We start from the raw sequence: 16,794 nt of genomic DNA, 5'->3' as shown, positions 1-16,794 counted from the left end.
TCGAATCAAAAACCGCCAAAATTTTGAATTAATTGTGACCTTAAAAATAAATTTTTGCATCAATTATATCTGAGAGTATGGATGTATTATTGTTACCAAAATACCATCACATGTATAAATATCAAATTAATGAAGTTTGTATGTATACATTATGAGTATAAAAGTATTGTTATCTATAATATATATATAAATACACATGTATATATGTATAACATTAGAAAAGCAAAGAATACTTGAGAGGTGTAATAAAAGATCTATTGGTACATGAAAATGTCCAGCTTCTTTTCCCATTCATTCTCGATCCTCACTTGTTACACACTCACACAAATGATCATCCCAATTGCACATGTATCAAATCTTGAACCAATTGGACATTGTACTCTAAATCTCCTGTAAGATCACAAAGTACCACAAAAGTCTTCTAAAAATCTTATTTTTGATCACACAAAAATATCCTCAATCATTCACAGACTCACTCCATTCTCTCCATCTCTCTCTCAGGGTGGAAGAAGAACCACCGGAATTGGAGTTTTCCGGCCATCAGAATTCATACCCCCTTTGTTCTTCTTTGTTCCTTTTCATATCAAACATCAAATTCACAACAAAGTGAATCCTTGCTTCCATTCCCTGATTAAACACCAAAACCCAAACATCAAAGTTCATCCTTGGTACCTATCAAACAAACCAGACAAACACCTCAAGTATCGACAATTACTACTTACCGGAGGTCAAAGCAGTCCGTCGGGGACATCCTCCATCGAAGACGACTGCCGGCGAGCCAAGGCACCATCGCCGCCATCCCACCTCTGTAACCGTTTCTTCCTGGGTCTTCATTCGTTATTGTTGCTGCCTCACTTTCCTCGATCTTTGACTGGAGACGATGAAATCACGAAGGAGGAATCTGAATGGCCATCGGAGCCTCTTCTCCCCTCCGGTCGATGAAGCACCACCCAAACCCACCATCCTCTTCCTTTCCTCCCGCCAATCGAAACTGTTGAATCCGTATTCACGCGACTGATGATGTTGTCGCTCTTCTGACGGATTGCTTCCGGTGACGAGCTGCTAGGAACGAGAAGGGTTCGCCGGAAAGCAAACTCGCCATCTCCTTCAATCGATCTTCGCAGCCCTTACCTTCGATTCGTCGAGCACCATCACAGAAACCCCAATCATTCCCCTTTTCATGTTTGCTACCAATCGAACCAGAAGAGGAAGAAGACGCCGGCGATCGCCATCGGCCGGCGCCCCTACATGTGATTTACTCGATCGTCGCCGGAGATCGGACCCTTCACCCCCCACTGATTCGATCGCTCGATCTTTTCCCCGTTTCTTTGACTCGACTGGATGAACGAATGAAGAGGATTGCCGCGTCAAGTCCTTTTGCCCGAAATTTGGTACCAGTTGTCAAAAACAGTCCCTCCCTTATGACCTTAAAATTTAAATCAGTCCCTGAATTGAAAATCCTATTAAACCAAGTCTCATGTGACTTGGACTTTACAAAAATGGTCCCTTCTAGATATCATTTATTACAGATTTAGTCCCTTGAGTAAAATAATTTACAAAATAGCCTTTTTCTTCTAAATATAAAATATTTAAAAACAAGTCCTCTTAGTTTAAAACATTACCAAATAGACCCGGAAACATTTGAAAGTCCAAGAATGGTTACGTTGCGATTTCTCACGTGAAGCTTCACCAAAACGCGAACTGGGATCGAGATCATGCTTCGAATGTGAGTTTCTACGGCCCCTCTTTTACGGGTTTAATATTTGGGGGAGAATATATGCGTGTCTATTAAAGTTTGATGATTTTCAAGTTTTATATACAAAATAACATCTTACTTGATTATTGGTCAAACGTTTATGAAATAGCAGTCTAAAGATGTGATAAATCACTAGCAAATCTATTAAGTTAAAATAGATTGTTATAAGTTGATATAATTATACTTTATGTGAAATATAAATATAATTATTAAGAAAAATCACAAGGTTGAAAGTATATTGCTATAATTATACAAGTGGATATTATGAGTCACAAAAATGATGACTTTACATGTATAAGATAAAGTATCTCATGGAAGCATGGAACGATATAATAATGACCAAAACTATTATCCGTGTATAAAATGAAAGTATATTTCCATAATTGATGGAAGATTAAATTCATGAGATTATATAATTATTAGTTAAAATTATAAGATTTAACTTTTAATATATATATAAGGTTATGTAAAAATGAATTGAGAAGTTATTAATATATTTTTATATTAATTATAACAACATAACTTCATTATACTAAGTTATTTATTCTTATCACAATAAATAACATGATCGACTTCAGAGCTTACGAGTCGTTATTTACGAAATAAATACTTGTCGAGTATTGTATTTAAAGACTTTATCTTTATCCCAAACTAAATCTATTAAAATTATTCTCGCATAAATTATATAAAATATGGGGAATGTAGATTTACGGTCAATCCAAACTTGGATAAATTCAAAAATTAGCTATTATGCTAATACAACATCGAAACCGTATCTAGTATGATAAATCCTTGAAGTTATAAGAATTTCAGTTATCGTTTTCCTAAACGGTGAATAATTTTACATATCTAGTGAATTTTGAACGGAAGATATAGGTTCATCATACCTATTCAATGTAGGTTCATCATACCTACTCCATGTAGGTTCATCATACCTATTCCGTGTAGGTTCATCATACCTACTCCATGTAAGCCGTATAGGTTCATCATACCTATTCCATGTAGGTTCATCATACCTACTCTGTATATTCGATATAGGTTCATCATACCTATTCTATAGGTTTATCATACCTATTCTGCATGCCATATCCAATACGTGTGAGTTTCCGTTATAAACTATTCTGGGTTTCGCGAAAGCTAAGATCTCAATACTTAGTAGAAACTCTCCAATATATAACCGTTAATCCTCGAGGGAACGACTAACGTTGGGTGTAAGTGTCATATTATTGATCTTATACGGTACGACGCCCGCCTGGAGTTGCTAGCTACAACTACATCTGACGAGATGAATTTTGGCGCTGACGTTAGCATTATCGAAACATTACCACGTGTTACAACGAGGTGAATGACTTTAGCACGCATGCCTTATTATGGTGTCGGTGCATTAATAAAGTATAGTGTCACGAGTTCGGTTATGATTTCATTATAAAATCCAAGTTTTGTTTCGTTACCGTATAGAATCGATATTGGATTTATACGGGGGTTATGTTCACTCATTCTAGTTGAAAGAAATTGTATTTAGTGGGATAGCTTGGGACTCAAAGCGATAAGTGTCAATACCAAAAATTAAGTTGTTAAACACTTAATTAATATCATGACACGACTCGATAAGATTTATTAACTTACATAAAATGAGTTATTTATATAAACCATTTGTTTTTATAATAAAACACAATATTTATGTGGGAGGAGTTTGCCCCACCAGTTAAGTGTCGGTTTTCAAATTAAGTCAGATAATACTTAATTATTGTCACGACACGATTTTACAAAGTTCATAAATTCAAGACTTATGAGTTTTTCATATAAATGATACAAATTCTTGTATAAGGTTTCAAGAGTAAAGTTGGTTATTCTATGTTCTCACAAAGGGTACCATTTCCTATTTTTATATATAATTTGATATTCAAAATATTTATATAAAAATGCACTTTGATATAAGTCCGAATTACTTATATGTATTTTCCAACTCTTGTACATTTGGATTTGAACAAATGGTATTAATAAATGAGTCATAACACATTTTTATAACTCAATTATTTTATACTTTTTAATAGAAAAGTAAATATTTATAAAAGGTGGTCAGCCAGCCAAATTTTACCAAACACTTTTGGATTATAAAAATACTCTGTGTCAAAACCTGTAAAACTCACCAACAATTTTGTTGATGTATTTTAATGCATGTATTCTCAGGTTATTTAGCAGGTCGGAAGTGTTCGCTCAGAAGACTCTCCGTTAGTTATATTATATCTTTGTAAACGCCGGATTGTTAGGCGTGTGTCACGATTTAGTGATAGCCATTATCAATGTAATTTCTATTTCGGTTATAATAGAAAATTATATTTGTACTGTTCAATGTATGTTTAATAACTGTGATTACTGATTTACGTCGTGCACCTCGGCGTTTCTGCCGGCGGCCGAGGGTGTGACAGATAACACATAGCTTCAAAGATATTAAAGTTGATCACCTCACCATCGAACTCCATAGACAAAGTACCATTTGCTACGTCTATTTTTGTTTTTGCGGTACTCATGAAGGGTCTCCCCAAAAGGATGGAGCTCGATTGTGGGGTGTTGTCATCACCCATATCCAAAACATAAAAGTCAGTATGAAATACAAGTTCATTGACTTGCACTAACACGTCCTTCAATACACCTTTTGGGTGTACCAAAGACCGGTCGACAAGTTGAATAATAACTCCGGTTTTTGATAAAGGTCCAATTCCCATTGTCTTATAGCTTGAATAGGGTAAGACATTAATTGATGCTCCAAGGTCTAGCATGGCGCGTGGTACAAAAAGGTTACCCATTTTACAAGGAACCGTGAAAACACCCGGGTCCTTGCATTTTTTTGGTAGCCGTTTTTTTAACACGGCTGAAACGTTTTCCCCTACTTTTACAGTTTGATTTCCTTTAAGCTTTTTCTCAGATGTGCAAAGTTCCTTAAGAAACTTAGCATATCTAGGAATCTGTGTAATAGCATCTAAAAGGGGGATATTGATTTCAACCTTTCAGAACATTGCCATGATTTCGTCATCTTCCCGTTCTCTCTTTGTACTTGTTAGCCTTGAAGGAAATGGAGCTGGTGTGACTTTCACTTTGGTCTCTCTTGGTTTCTTTGACTCGGAAAGATTTTTCCTTTCCTCTTCTTTGACAGCTTCTTCCACCTCAATCTCTTTCTCTTCCTCTTCTTCATCCGACATCTTTGGACCTTCATAGCTTTTCCCACCTCTTAAGGTAATGGCACATGCGTTGTGTTTCAGGTTCTTCTCGGTTTGAGATGGTAGCTTGCCTTGTGATTCCATCTTACTCACGGATTGAGCAAGTTGTGAAACTTGTTGCTCCAAGCTTTTTATGTTGGCTTTCGTTTCTTGTTGGAAGCTTTGAGTGCTAATGGCAAGGCTCTTGACAATATCTTCTAGTGACATGCTTGATGAACCCGCTTGTGGAGGTGGTTGTGGTGGATGCCTTGGCTGGAAATTTTGAGGTTGAAAAGGTGGTCTTTGTTGATTTTGAGGAAATGGTGGTCTTTGTTGGTATTGATGTGGTTGATTTGGTTGATAATTTCCCTGTTGATTTCCTCCCCAAGCTTGATTGTTGTTCCATCTTTGGTCATTTCGTGAGTGCTCAAATCCCCTTTGGTTTGACCCGGAATATCCTCCTAACGCATTTGCTTCCGCATAATCCTCGTCTTGAAGTTGTGGGCACATATCGGTTGGGTGCCCCACTTGAGTGCAAATACCGCACGGGCCGGGTGTGGGCTGCACACCTTTGGATTTGGCTAGCATCATAACCACTTTAGTAAGCTCGGACAATTGAGCTTCAATTTGAGGAGTTTGGACTTCCTTTACACCTCGGGGTGCATCCGTGTACCATTCTTCATCATGAATTGAATGTTTAGAATCTCCAGCCATGTTTTTGATCAAGTTGCGGATTTTAGTGGGAGTTTTGTCGAGTAAAGATCCTCCACTGGAGGCATTAAGAAGCCTTCTTTCCATTGGAGTCATGCCTTCAATGAAATACTGGAGGAGCTGGTATTCGGTGATTCCATGCTTTGGGCATCGGGCACAAAGTTTCTTGAACCTTTCCCAATATGTGTGAAAAGCTTCTCTCTTGTGTTGCTTGATTCCAATGATTTCCCTCCGTAGGGCTGAAGCTTTCATCTCGGGAAAGTACTTATCTAAAAACAACCTTGCAAGATCTACCCAAGTAGTTACCGTCCCCGGTGGGAGGTCATAAAGCCAGTCTTTGGCTGCATCTTGCACTGCGAAGGGGAATGCCCTAAGCTTGATTTGATCATCCGTGACATTGTGTGGTTTCATGCCCACACATACAACATGGAACTCAGTGAGGAACTTGTGAGGATCTTCATTTTCCAAACCTCTAAAGGTAGGGAGTAGGTGGATGAGTCCGGATTTAAGTTCAAGATTTGTGGCTGCTGGATATGTAATGCAAAGAGGTTGTTGAGTAACCTCTTGCCTCGACCAATGACGGAGAGTTTGCTCGGGTGGTGGGTTTGAAGGTGGATTCCCTCCATGGTTATCTCCCATGGTATGAGTAGGAATTGAGGTTTATGTGGGTGTAGTGTTTGGGATGTTATGAGTAGGTGAAGAGAGTGGGGTGGTATTTATGGGTGAGGATGGTTGAGATGATGATGAGGGGTTTTCTGTTTCGGATGCGGACACACTTGAGAGGGGTATATCCTCCCAAATGTTGATGACCGGAGGGGTAGATGATGAAGAAGTTCCGGAAACCGTTTAAGGATTCTAGTTTAAACAAGAACATAATTACTAGAATAGAATCACAAATCAAACATCAAATCATATGCTTCAAGTCAAGCAATCAACATGTTTTGAACAAGAACCAGAAACTAGGGTTTCTTAGCCACACATGACTAAGAACAAATCACAAGAACAAAAGATGGAAATAATGTGTGGTTACAACTTACAAAATGCTAGAAATAATGTTTCCAAATGATTATTGATCAATCTCTTGCAATAACCTTCGAATTCCCTTCTCAAAATATGCTCTGATATGTTGTGTGTGTCCCCAAATGACCCAATTTCCCGTAATATGAAAAATAGAAAAACTGCCAAAAGTTAGTTTTCTTGGGTCGAACATGGCCCGTGTTCAGCATAGGGCAAAAAGGACACGGCCCGTGTTCAGCTTGGTCAACAGCTTTCCTTTTGGTCAACACGGCCCATGTTGATTTTGCAGTGTAAATCCAACACGGCCCGTGTACCCTTCTGACTCCGACTCCCTACTTGATTTTTTTCAACTTTTTCGTTCTTCGCCCGATCATCCCGAAATATTTACCAATGCTTCCCGGCACCTCCCAAAGCGCATTCCAAGCTCCGGTTTACCTGAAAAAGACATGAAAGTGTGCAAATAAGGTTGTTCTAGAGACTAACATGAATATGATGAAAAACAAGAAAAAGGAAGAACAATTATGCTAAATAGATGCATGAAATGGGACTAAAAGGTGTGCAAAAAGGGTGCACAAAATGCACCTAACATGTCAGATCTTCCTGCAGAACTCAGCTTTCGGAAGGGTGTCATCAGATTTCGGAAGCGGGGCAAGCTGGGCGATATGGTGGGCGATATGGTCCTCCTGAAAGTGTCACCTTGGAAGGGTGTCATCAGATTTCGGAAGCGGGGCAAGCTGGGCCCCACGTTCATTGGTCCCTTTAGGGTTTTGGCCCGGGTGGGTCGGGTTGCACATCGATTAGATCTTCCTGCAGAACTCAGCCAGATCCACAACACTTTTCATGTTTCTCAGTTGCGGAAGTGCTTAGTGGATGATTCAGCAGTGGTACCCCTTGAGGACATTCAGGTTGATGATAGCCTGAACTGTATTGAGAGACTAGTGGCGATTCTGGATCGCAAGGTGAAGGAGCTGAGGAACAAGAGAGTAGAGTTAGTAAAGGTGCAGTGGCGGCACCGCAAAGGCTCGGAGTGGACGTGGGAGCCCGAGGAGGAAATGAGAGAGCACTACCCCGAGTTGTTTTCAGAGACAACAGACTTCGAGGACGAAGTCTAAGACAAGTGGGGAAAAGTTGTAACACCCGGATTCCAGGTATGCTTTTAACTTAAGTCAATCTTATAATTTCACTCTTGGACTCGACAAGTTGATGGCCCGACTCGTCGAGTCAGATCGAATCCGGATCGGGGAAATAAGTAACCTACTCGACGAGTCGGAAGACCGACTCGGGGAGTAGGCGCTGTCTGATGAGAACCCTAATTTGAAGGTTTATTCCCCTATTTAAGGAACATAAAGCCCCTTTGGCCTCCCTTGTCACTCCTTCCATACCCAGAAAACCCTAAATCGCCACCTTTGAGTATTGAGAGTATTTGAGTGTCATTTCTTGAGATATCTTTTGTGTTGAAGTTGGGTGAAGAAGAGGAAGAGGAAAGACTTCAAGAAAAGAGTTCAGATCCAGAATCAACATCACTTTCCCCTCACTTTCTGGTAATAAAACTTCCCTCTTGACTTGTGATTTCCTAGATCTTCTTATGTTTATTTTGGGTTAAGAAGCTTGACTCTTGAGATTTGGACGTCCCAAGTTGTTTCACCTTCAGATCTAGGATCTTGAAGGGTCCTCATGGCATAAAGGTGCCATCCTTAGGGCCATGAGAACCCTATGCATGCTAAAACCTCCATTTTCGGCCTTTTAAGCTCCATTGATGCATGCATGCACGTAAAGTTCATAACCTTACGTGTTAGAACGACCTTAGAAGCCCGAATCTATCTTTTGGATGAGAGTTGTACATCAGAAATCGAGTTATAGACTTGGACATTAGGCGACTCGCCGAGTTGTTCTTGGAGCTCGGCGAGTCTGGGGCTTGAAGTCCCCAATCTGTTGTGGTTCGAAGGAGCCCAGTTGAGTGAAAGCAGGGACTTAGTCAAGTTCAGAGGAGTGACTCGACGTATTAAGACATAGCCATAACCTGGAAGCCATGGGACTCGACGAGTGTAGGAACACACTCGGCGAGTCCAAGGCAATCTTCTTACCCACAAGAATAGACTCGACGAGTTGTTCATACAACTCGGCGAGTCGCAGACTGGACATGTTCATATGATGGAGGTGGACTCAACGAGTTGTTCATACAACCCGGTGAGCCGGATGAAGATTGACTTGATGTTATTAAAGAAGGAGAACTCGTCGAGTCTTTGTTAAACTCGGCGAGTAGAATCGGGTAGGGAGCAGAAGAGAAGATAGGGACTCGGCGAGTTGGCGGCCCAACTCGGCGAGTCAATTCAACTGGAAGTTGACTTTGACCTGGAGTAAAATAGTCGCTTTACTCTAAGATTAGTTCTGACTAAGTTCTTTTGTGGAAATTGTAGCCAGGGAGTTGTCGGAGCAGCTGTCAGACGTTTCCCGCTCAGTTTTTCAGCAGTCAGCTTCACGAGGTGAGTTTCCTTCCAGTAGGAATGGGTCTACGACCACAATGTCGGCCCATTTAGATAGCAGTAGATCCGGACTGCGGTCCGATACCGGGGTGGTCCCGAGGAGTAGTTCAATATGCTTGATGTCTTTGTGATTCAGGCATGTCTATGTGTTATGTGTTCCGGACTGCGGTCCGATGCAATATGTAGTAAATGTGTTATTATTATATGTTATGATTATATGTTATGTTCAGTCAGTTCCAGACTTCGGTCCGATGCAGTGGGCGCGACCCTAGTTAGTTTCAGACTTCGGTCTGATGCAGTGGGCGCGGCCCTTGTTAGTTCCGAACTATGTTCTGATGCAGAGGGCAAGGCCCTAGTCAGTTCCGGACTCTGGTCCGATGCAGGGGGCAAGGCCCTAGTTAGTTCCGGACTTCGGTCCGATGCAGTGGGCAAGGCCCAGTATGTGCTTTATCTGATATTGTATGGTATGTGGTAATTTGGGGGAGCTCACTAAGCTTCGTGCTTATAGTTTCAGTTTTGGTTTCAGGTACTTCAGCTAGCAAGGGGAAGAGCTTGGGATGATGGCATGACACACACCACAGTTTTTAGCCTGGGAGTTAGACTATGATATTTTGATATGATCTTGACATCAGTTTTGTTATGAGACATATTTTATGACACTATGAGACACACGACTTATGGTTTTCTTATATAATATTTGGATCTTATGGTTTTAGTAATGTTTTCAAAAATAATTTTTTGGCTTGTATTTTCGGGATGTTTCAGATAACCATTTAGAAAGGCTGTCTTCACATCCATTTGATGAATGTACAATCCTTTCAAAGCTGATATTTCTATGAGAGTTATAATAGAACTAATCCTAGCAACTGGGGCATAGGTATCAAAATAATCGATACCTTCTCGCTGCCTATAGCCCTTAGCAACTAATCTTGCTTTATAGGCAGATATGGATCCATCTGGATGGTACTTTCTCTTGAATATCCACTTGGATCCTATGGGTTTTCTCCCCTTGGGTAGATCAGCTAACTCCCAAGTTCCATTACCCATGATTAAATCCATTTCGTCATTGATGGTTTCCTTCCACAAAGGCGCATCTCGAGACGTCATGGCTTCAGTAAAGGTCTTAGGATCATCATCCAAAATAATGGCAAAGATGACCTCTCTCGTCACTTTATTTTGTGTTCCTTCGACTAAATAAGAATAGAAATCGTCTCCAAAACTTTTCTCTATTCTAGCCCTAGTACTTCTCCTTGGTTCCTCCACAATAGGAGGAGGTGTGAGTATTTCTCGAGAAGTACTTGTAGGTGTTGTATGACTGGAGTTTTCTTCATCCCTAGAAAACTTGTCCTCAAAGAATTCCACATCTCTGGATTCCACGACAACACCTGATTCAATATCTAATAACCGGTAAGCCTTGCTATTGTGAGCATATCCAATAAATATACTCTTATTAGCCTGTGCTCCCAATTTAGTTCGCTTAGGATCGGGAGTCCGATAATAAGCAACACACCCCCACACTTTCAAATAGTCTAGGTTAGGCTTTCTACCTTTCCACAACTCATAAGGGCTTGTAGGAATCACACGACTAGTGATCCTATTATGAACATAGAAAGCAGTCAATAGTGCTTCCCCCCACAGATTGTTTGGTTGACCCGATTGGTTCAAGATACAGTTGACCATCTCACAAAGGGTTCGGTTCTTTCTTTCAGCCAAACCATTCTGTTGGGGAGTATATGGTGAAGTTCTCTCATGTTTGATTCCATTCTCTTCACAGAATGTGTCAAAATCTTGGTTGAAATATTCCCCGCCTCTATCCGAGCAGAGAATTTTGATGTGTCTTTCAAGTTGATTTTCGACCTCAGCCTTATACCGCTTAAATGCATCAAAAGCTTCATCTTTTGATCTCAGCAAATAAACATGTAGATATCGACTGAAGTCATCACAGAATGTGATGAAATACCTTTTTCCTCCTCGAGTAAGGATTCCATTTAATTCACATATATCAGAATGAATCAACTCAAGCAATGATGTATTTCTCTTAACTGATGGAAATGGTTTCTTAGTGAACTTTGATTTCACACATGTTTCACATTTTTCAAAATCTTTTGTGTCATATTTTGACATTCCTTTAGTTTGCATTTTTTTCAATATTTTTAACATTAGTGTGAGCTAAACGTTTATGCCATAAAGAAATTTAACAAACAAAATAACCAGAAAAGTTCACTTCATTAACATTAGCAACCAATCCACCAATTACATCATTACCAACACTTGACACACTAGCAACACTAGAACTACCACTCTCAACACTAGGACCACTCATATTACCCTCATCACTAAGGCACAAGCGATACATCCCCGAACAATTGTTCGCCCTCCCAACGTATTTTCGCCCTTTAGTGATCACAATCTTGCCTTTCTCAAGCACCATCTTGAACCCACCCTTGTCAAACTTGTCTGCAGAAACCAACCCCTTCGAGATAGTAGGAACATGAAGAACATCTCGAAGGGTTACCCATTCACCACGTGTGAACCTCAACCGAACATCACCTCTTCCTTGAACTTCAGCTCTGTGTCCATCAGCACAGACGACGACCGTCCCATGTGGCATTGGGCGGTAAGTGCGGAAGCTCTCTCGTTGCCCACAAACATGCACAGTGGCTCCAGTGTCCACGAACCATCCTTGAGCACAGATTGCTCGAGTAAGGGAAGAGATCATGAAAATTTCTCCAAGGTTCACACTTACCACCATGTCAGTCACCTGCTCGACTGCATGTGCAACCGGTCCTGATTTGCGATCTTTGCATTCTCTCGCATAGTGCCCAATCTCTCCGCAGACGTGGCAAGGTCCGACCCTCTTTGGCTTTGAGTTAGGATTCTGATGACCCGGTTTCTTGAAGCTTTGTTTCTTGGGTCCGAAGTTCTTCTTGTTCTGTCCCCCAGACTTGCCTTTGTGACTAGAACCCCCAGCTGACACATGATGCACACTCGATCCGACTTTACCACGCTTGTCCCTGATGCGAGTTTCCTCCTCAATGCGGAGGTGTTTCATCAGATCATCCAAGGAGTAGTCCTCAGACTTATGCATCATTCTCTTAGAGAAATCTTTCCTCGAGTGTGGCAGTTTTGCGATAATCGCACCAACCTGAAAGAGTTCTGGAATAGAGATGGAGAGTGCGTTCAACTTGTTGACCATGACTTGGAGTTCATGCACTTGCTCCATGATTGATTTGTCATCAGCCATTTGAAACTCTAGATACTTAGACACAAGGTACTTGTTAGTACCTTCCTCATGTGCCTTGTACTTAAGTTCCAACACATTCCATAGCTCTCTTGGATCTTTGACCGGTGCGTAAAGATCATAGAGCCGATCAGATAGGGAGTTCTTGATGTGACCCACACACAGTTTCTCAGACTCTCTACGCAGAGTCCTTTGCTTTTCCAGTTCTGCGATGACCGCTGGGTCTACAGTTTTCCCCTGCTCGGGAATTGGATTAGCAGGATTTGGTGCCAGATTTGGGTCCAACACAAAGGAGAGCTTCAAAACATGAAGCATGAATTTGACCTTTTCGGCCCAACGGGTGTAGTTCTGACCATCGAATTGGTCAAGTTTGGCAAACTCTTGATTCATGAAGTGGAGGCTAGCAGTAGTGTCCATTAGTCTGTTGATGTATCACAATAAATAAAAACCTTTAAGAAGGGCATGAAACGGGCCCCCATAGTGCGCCATTTCGCGCACTCGTGGCATCGGCTAGTGCTAGGCTAGGCGCGCGTGTAAGCTTGACCCATTCCTTGATCCACTAAAGCCTTTAAACGCCTATCAAGGGAATAAGATTATAAACCCACAAAAGTTTCTTCCCCCACCAATGTGGGATACAAAGGAAATTGCCAACTTGTAATTCCTTTATAATATAAAGTTCCAACAAAAATAAAGCATCTAAGGGCAATTTTTTCAAAGGAATTCTCCCTTGGTTTGAAGAGAGCTTATTATTGGTCTGGCTCTCAAATATATCAACTAAGGTTAATTTTGTCAAGGTATTAAATGTTCATAATAAACTTTAAACTGTAAATTTATGTAAAAGTGGAATATTTGCCTTTTGAGAGTTAGAACTTGATGTTTTTAATGTAGTTTGATCGTTAAACAAGTTGAAGTTCACTTATCCGTACACACTCAAAACTTTCTTATGGGTTCAAGAATTCTTGATGACAAGGTTGTGTTTTGACAATTTAAAAAGAATATGAAATATAGTGATTTTAGTGGTCTAATGTCTCACTCCACATGGATTAGAAAAGATAGGTACCCACCGCCACTTTGACTTACTTTTCTACTTTTCGTTTTCAAACTTTCTTTGTGGAGGCATATTTGCTTTTGTTGTGATGCATGAACTTTGAGAGAGAAAACAAATTGAGATGAATTTTCTATATCAATACATATATATTTTATGTATGTATTTCGAAATTTTACTTTAAAAAATAATTAATGTTCACATCTTGATATTTAATTTTTTAATCGATCCATGTAGTACATGAGTTTTTACACCTAGTCTTTTAATATAGTAGTAAAATCGTTAGATTTTTTTATTAAAGTCTTTGCCAAAAATAAAAAAAAAACTTTTTTTTTACCCAAACATAAACATAATATTCCCCCAAAATGATTACCATTACAGTAGTTTGTAAAATATTTACCAAAAAATGGTAAAACAATTAGGCTGGTGGGAGTAAGCTCGGCAACCTATTCGGCGACCTCGGCGAACACCGGACCGATGACTCGACATGCTGAGCTCGGCTTGACAACTCGGTGGAAATGCACCGATGAGAGAGAAAAGGTGGTTGGAAAAATTGATTTTTTTTCAAAGTTAGAGTTGGTTAAATGACCTTTTTTTTCAAAAAATCTTATTTTTTTACCCTATATAAATACCTTTACATACCATATTTTATCCCACTTCATCTTCTTTATTTTTTCACTCAAACAACATAATTTTTGTGAAAAAGATGGTTTTTCCTTCCAACCCAAAAGCTAAAAAAATACCAAAAGAAACACCTAAAACACAAAACCCAATCTCACATTCTTCACCAAATTTCGTTTAAAGCCAAAACGATCGACCTATTTATTCACCTCTAAATTTACACTTTGGTGGTGTTTACTACCCATTTCAAGCCCAAAACCAACCTCAATTCCAAAACCAACCTCAAGTTCAAAGACAACTTCAAATTCAAAACCAACCTCAAATGAACTTTTCATCCAAAGTCTCATCCCGAATGGAAAATGACTTTAACCCATTTGACGATTTTCCCGGCTCCCCAATGAATTTCCAAACCCAATTCCAAACTCAAGCGGAACTCGAAGTGGTCCCTGAAACGGAATTGAAGCCGGAAGAGAATCGGCCACAACCCAAAAGAAGTGGAAGGGCAGCTCCAAAACAATGAACATCAGAAAGGGTTTTATGCGGAAAAGTCCAATTATTTAGGGAAATTTTTTGATAAAGTCCTAAAAGTTTTTTTTTAATAGAAAAGTCCCATTATGTTTAAGAAAATCATATAATATGTCATTTCCTGTTCAAATATAAAAAAAACTTTTTCGTTAATTTGGGCAAAATTTAAATAATTGAGACTTTTCTGTTAAAAAAAACTTTTACGACTTTATTAAAAATTTTCCCAAAATAATGAGACCTTTCTGCATAAAACCCGCCGAAGAAAAGGCTTTAGCTCGTGTGTGAGTGGATGTTTCTGAAGATACAGTGGTCGGAAACAACCAAGATCGTCCAACTTTTTTCCAGAAAATCACACGGCGTTTTCTCACGGAGATGAATCTTGAAGAGTACTGAAAAAAAGACCAAATTTATTCGAAGTGGAGAAATGTCAACAAAGTGGTGACATAGTTTAATGGGGTGTTTTCGAGTGTCAAACGACAATAGCAAAGTGGTGCAAACGACGAAATTATTTTGCGAAAGCTCTTGAAGTGTACCGGAATCAGGAAGAGGCCAATTTCAAATTTCTGCATGTTTGGAATATTTTGAAATTGTCAAAAAAATGGCAAGAAGTCGACGCTTCTAAAACCTTTACGGGTGGTTCTTCTGAAAGAACCAAAACATCCGAAATGACACATACTCAATCGTCCGATGCGCATGTGGGATTGACCTCAATAAGGAAGAACCTTTTGAGGTTTCAAGAGCTACTCGTCCCATGGGAAGAGACCGAGCCAAGCGAAAGGGAAAAGCGACAACAAGTGGTTTGGGTGATATCGACCAACTAACAACCAAAATGGACGACTTGAAGTCGTCTTTGGAATAATATTTGACGGTCACACAAGAGAAAGAAAAAAATCCATGTCAGCCAATCTTAACGAGAGACACCAACGCTCTAATCAGACGTGAAAATGAAATGACGATAAAAACAAAAGAGAAGGTCGCCAAAAAAATACAACATCTAAGTTTCGTTATTTAAATTTCTATGGTTTTTTTGATGGTTTCTAGGCTCGTAATTTTAAATTCTATGTTTTTTTTGTGTTGTAATTTTATTTTCTAGTTTCATGAAATTTTAGTTTTAAAGAAAATAGTATGTTTGAATTGTTTATATTTTTTAAATTAATTAATTTAAAAAAAAACATGACAAGTATGACAACCTATCTCATGTAAGGCTGGACGGTATGGGTGAGGGAAATAGTGAGAGAAGCTTTCCCTCTCAGCTGAACACCATCCGAGGGAAAGGTGGTGAGGGAGCCCATTCCCTCACTCTCTCTCTTATTCCTATTGGCCAACTTTTTTTCTTATATTTTTTAATACTTATTAAATTATATACCTACTAAATATTATAAAAAAATGTATCAAAACTCATGGTTTTTAATTCCCTACAAAATGAGTATAATATTTATAGGAAATACATTTAAAAAAAATAAAAAATAGTGAGGAAAGTTTCCAACCCATTCATCGGGTTTAGGTGAAGGAAAAGGAAAGTGAGGGGAAATGGTGGTGTGGCCCACAAAAAGGGAGGGAAACTCCCGACCCATACTCTCCTGTCTTAAATAGCAAATATTTGAAGGAGTATAACAGATCTACAGATCGTACATGACGCCTACATAGACGACCACTGAGGTATAACTCCCTCCAGTTTTATGGAATCTGTTGGTTCAGCCCTCCCTCCTTTAGCCTATGAACAAATGAGATAAAGAAAAACAGATGTTATCTGTAATGCTCATGTTTCTAGGCTAGGCATTAATATTGACGTAATAGTCTAGGTTAACCTTTGTAACTCATTTTGAAGTAATAAAGACGAATTATGTGAATATTATGTGCTTATCTGCTTAATTATTATGATTAATGAATTAAGAATAAAAATAAGCGTCGAAAATAAATATTAGATAAAGCTGATATCTAAGGTTAAAGTTGTAAAGAATCTCGTTAGAAACATTTAGGCGAAAACCTCATCGAAATCCGAGTTATAACGAAGAAGTTATGACCTGTCGAAGTTCCGCGACAAAACCGGCTGTCACACCCCAAAACCGGAACGGCGGAAACGTCCTGGGGTGGAGGACGTCATGTTTAGTATCACAAGACATGCATCATAGTAATCAAAGTAATAAACAACCATTTCATTAGAAAGAAGGTGTTTACAAAGTGTGTGTTCACAAAAC

At 39.4% G+C, this 16,794-nt stretch overlaps 1 protein-coding gene and 1 long non-coding RNA gene across 2 annotated transcripts; both read right to left on the bottom strand.

The window, feature by feature from the left end:
- Positions 1 to 246: 246 nt before the first annotated feature.
- On the bottom strand, positions 247 to 1,392 carry LOC145135744 (uncharacterized). Its single transcript, XR_013720013.1, has 2 exons — positions 723 to 1,392; positions 247 to 627 (listed from the first exon to the last, which is right to left on the bottom strand). It is a non-coding gene; the product is annotated as an uncharacterized LOC145135744 (long non-coding RNA).
- Positions 1,393 to 4,137: 2,745 nt separating this feature from the next.
- On the bottom strand, positions 4,138 to 5,463 carry LOC145139253 (uncharacterized). Its single transcript, XM_079073147.1, has 2 exons — positions 4,812 to 5,463; positions 4,138 to 4,736 (listed from the first exon to the last, which is right to left on the bottom strand). Exons 1-2 carry the CDS (start codon positions 5,461 to 5,463, stop codon positions 4,138 to 4,140), a joined length of 1,251 nt encoding a protein of 416 aa, XP_078929273.1.
- Positions 5,464 to 16,794: the final 11,331 nt, after the last annotated feature.

Source organism: Lactuca virosa, chromosome 9 (assembly GCF_052849685.1).
Source record: "Lactuca virosa cultivar CGN04683 chromosome 9, Lactuca_virosa_CGN04683_v6, whole genome shotgun sequence".
Lineage (NCBI taxonomy): Eukaryota > Viridiplantae > Streptophyta > Magnoliopsida > Asterales > Asteraceae > Lactuca > Lactuca virosa.
Note: the sequence above shows the minus strand (reverse complement) of the source record. Positions and strands in the feature narration are given on the sequence as shown.

Coding starts and splice junctions, on each gene's coding strand:
- LOC145139253 (XM_079073147.1), bottom strand. CDS start 5,463: ATGTGCCCACAACTTCAAGACGAGGATTATGCGGAAGCAAATGCGTTA. Junction 4,737..4,811: donor ATTTCCTTCAAGGCTAACAA/GTACAAAGAGAG, acceptor TCCCCCTTTTAG/ATGCTATTACACAGATTCCT.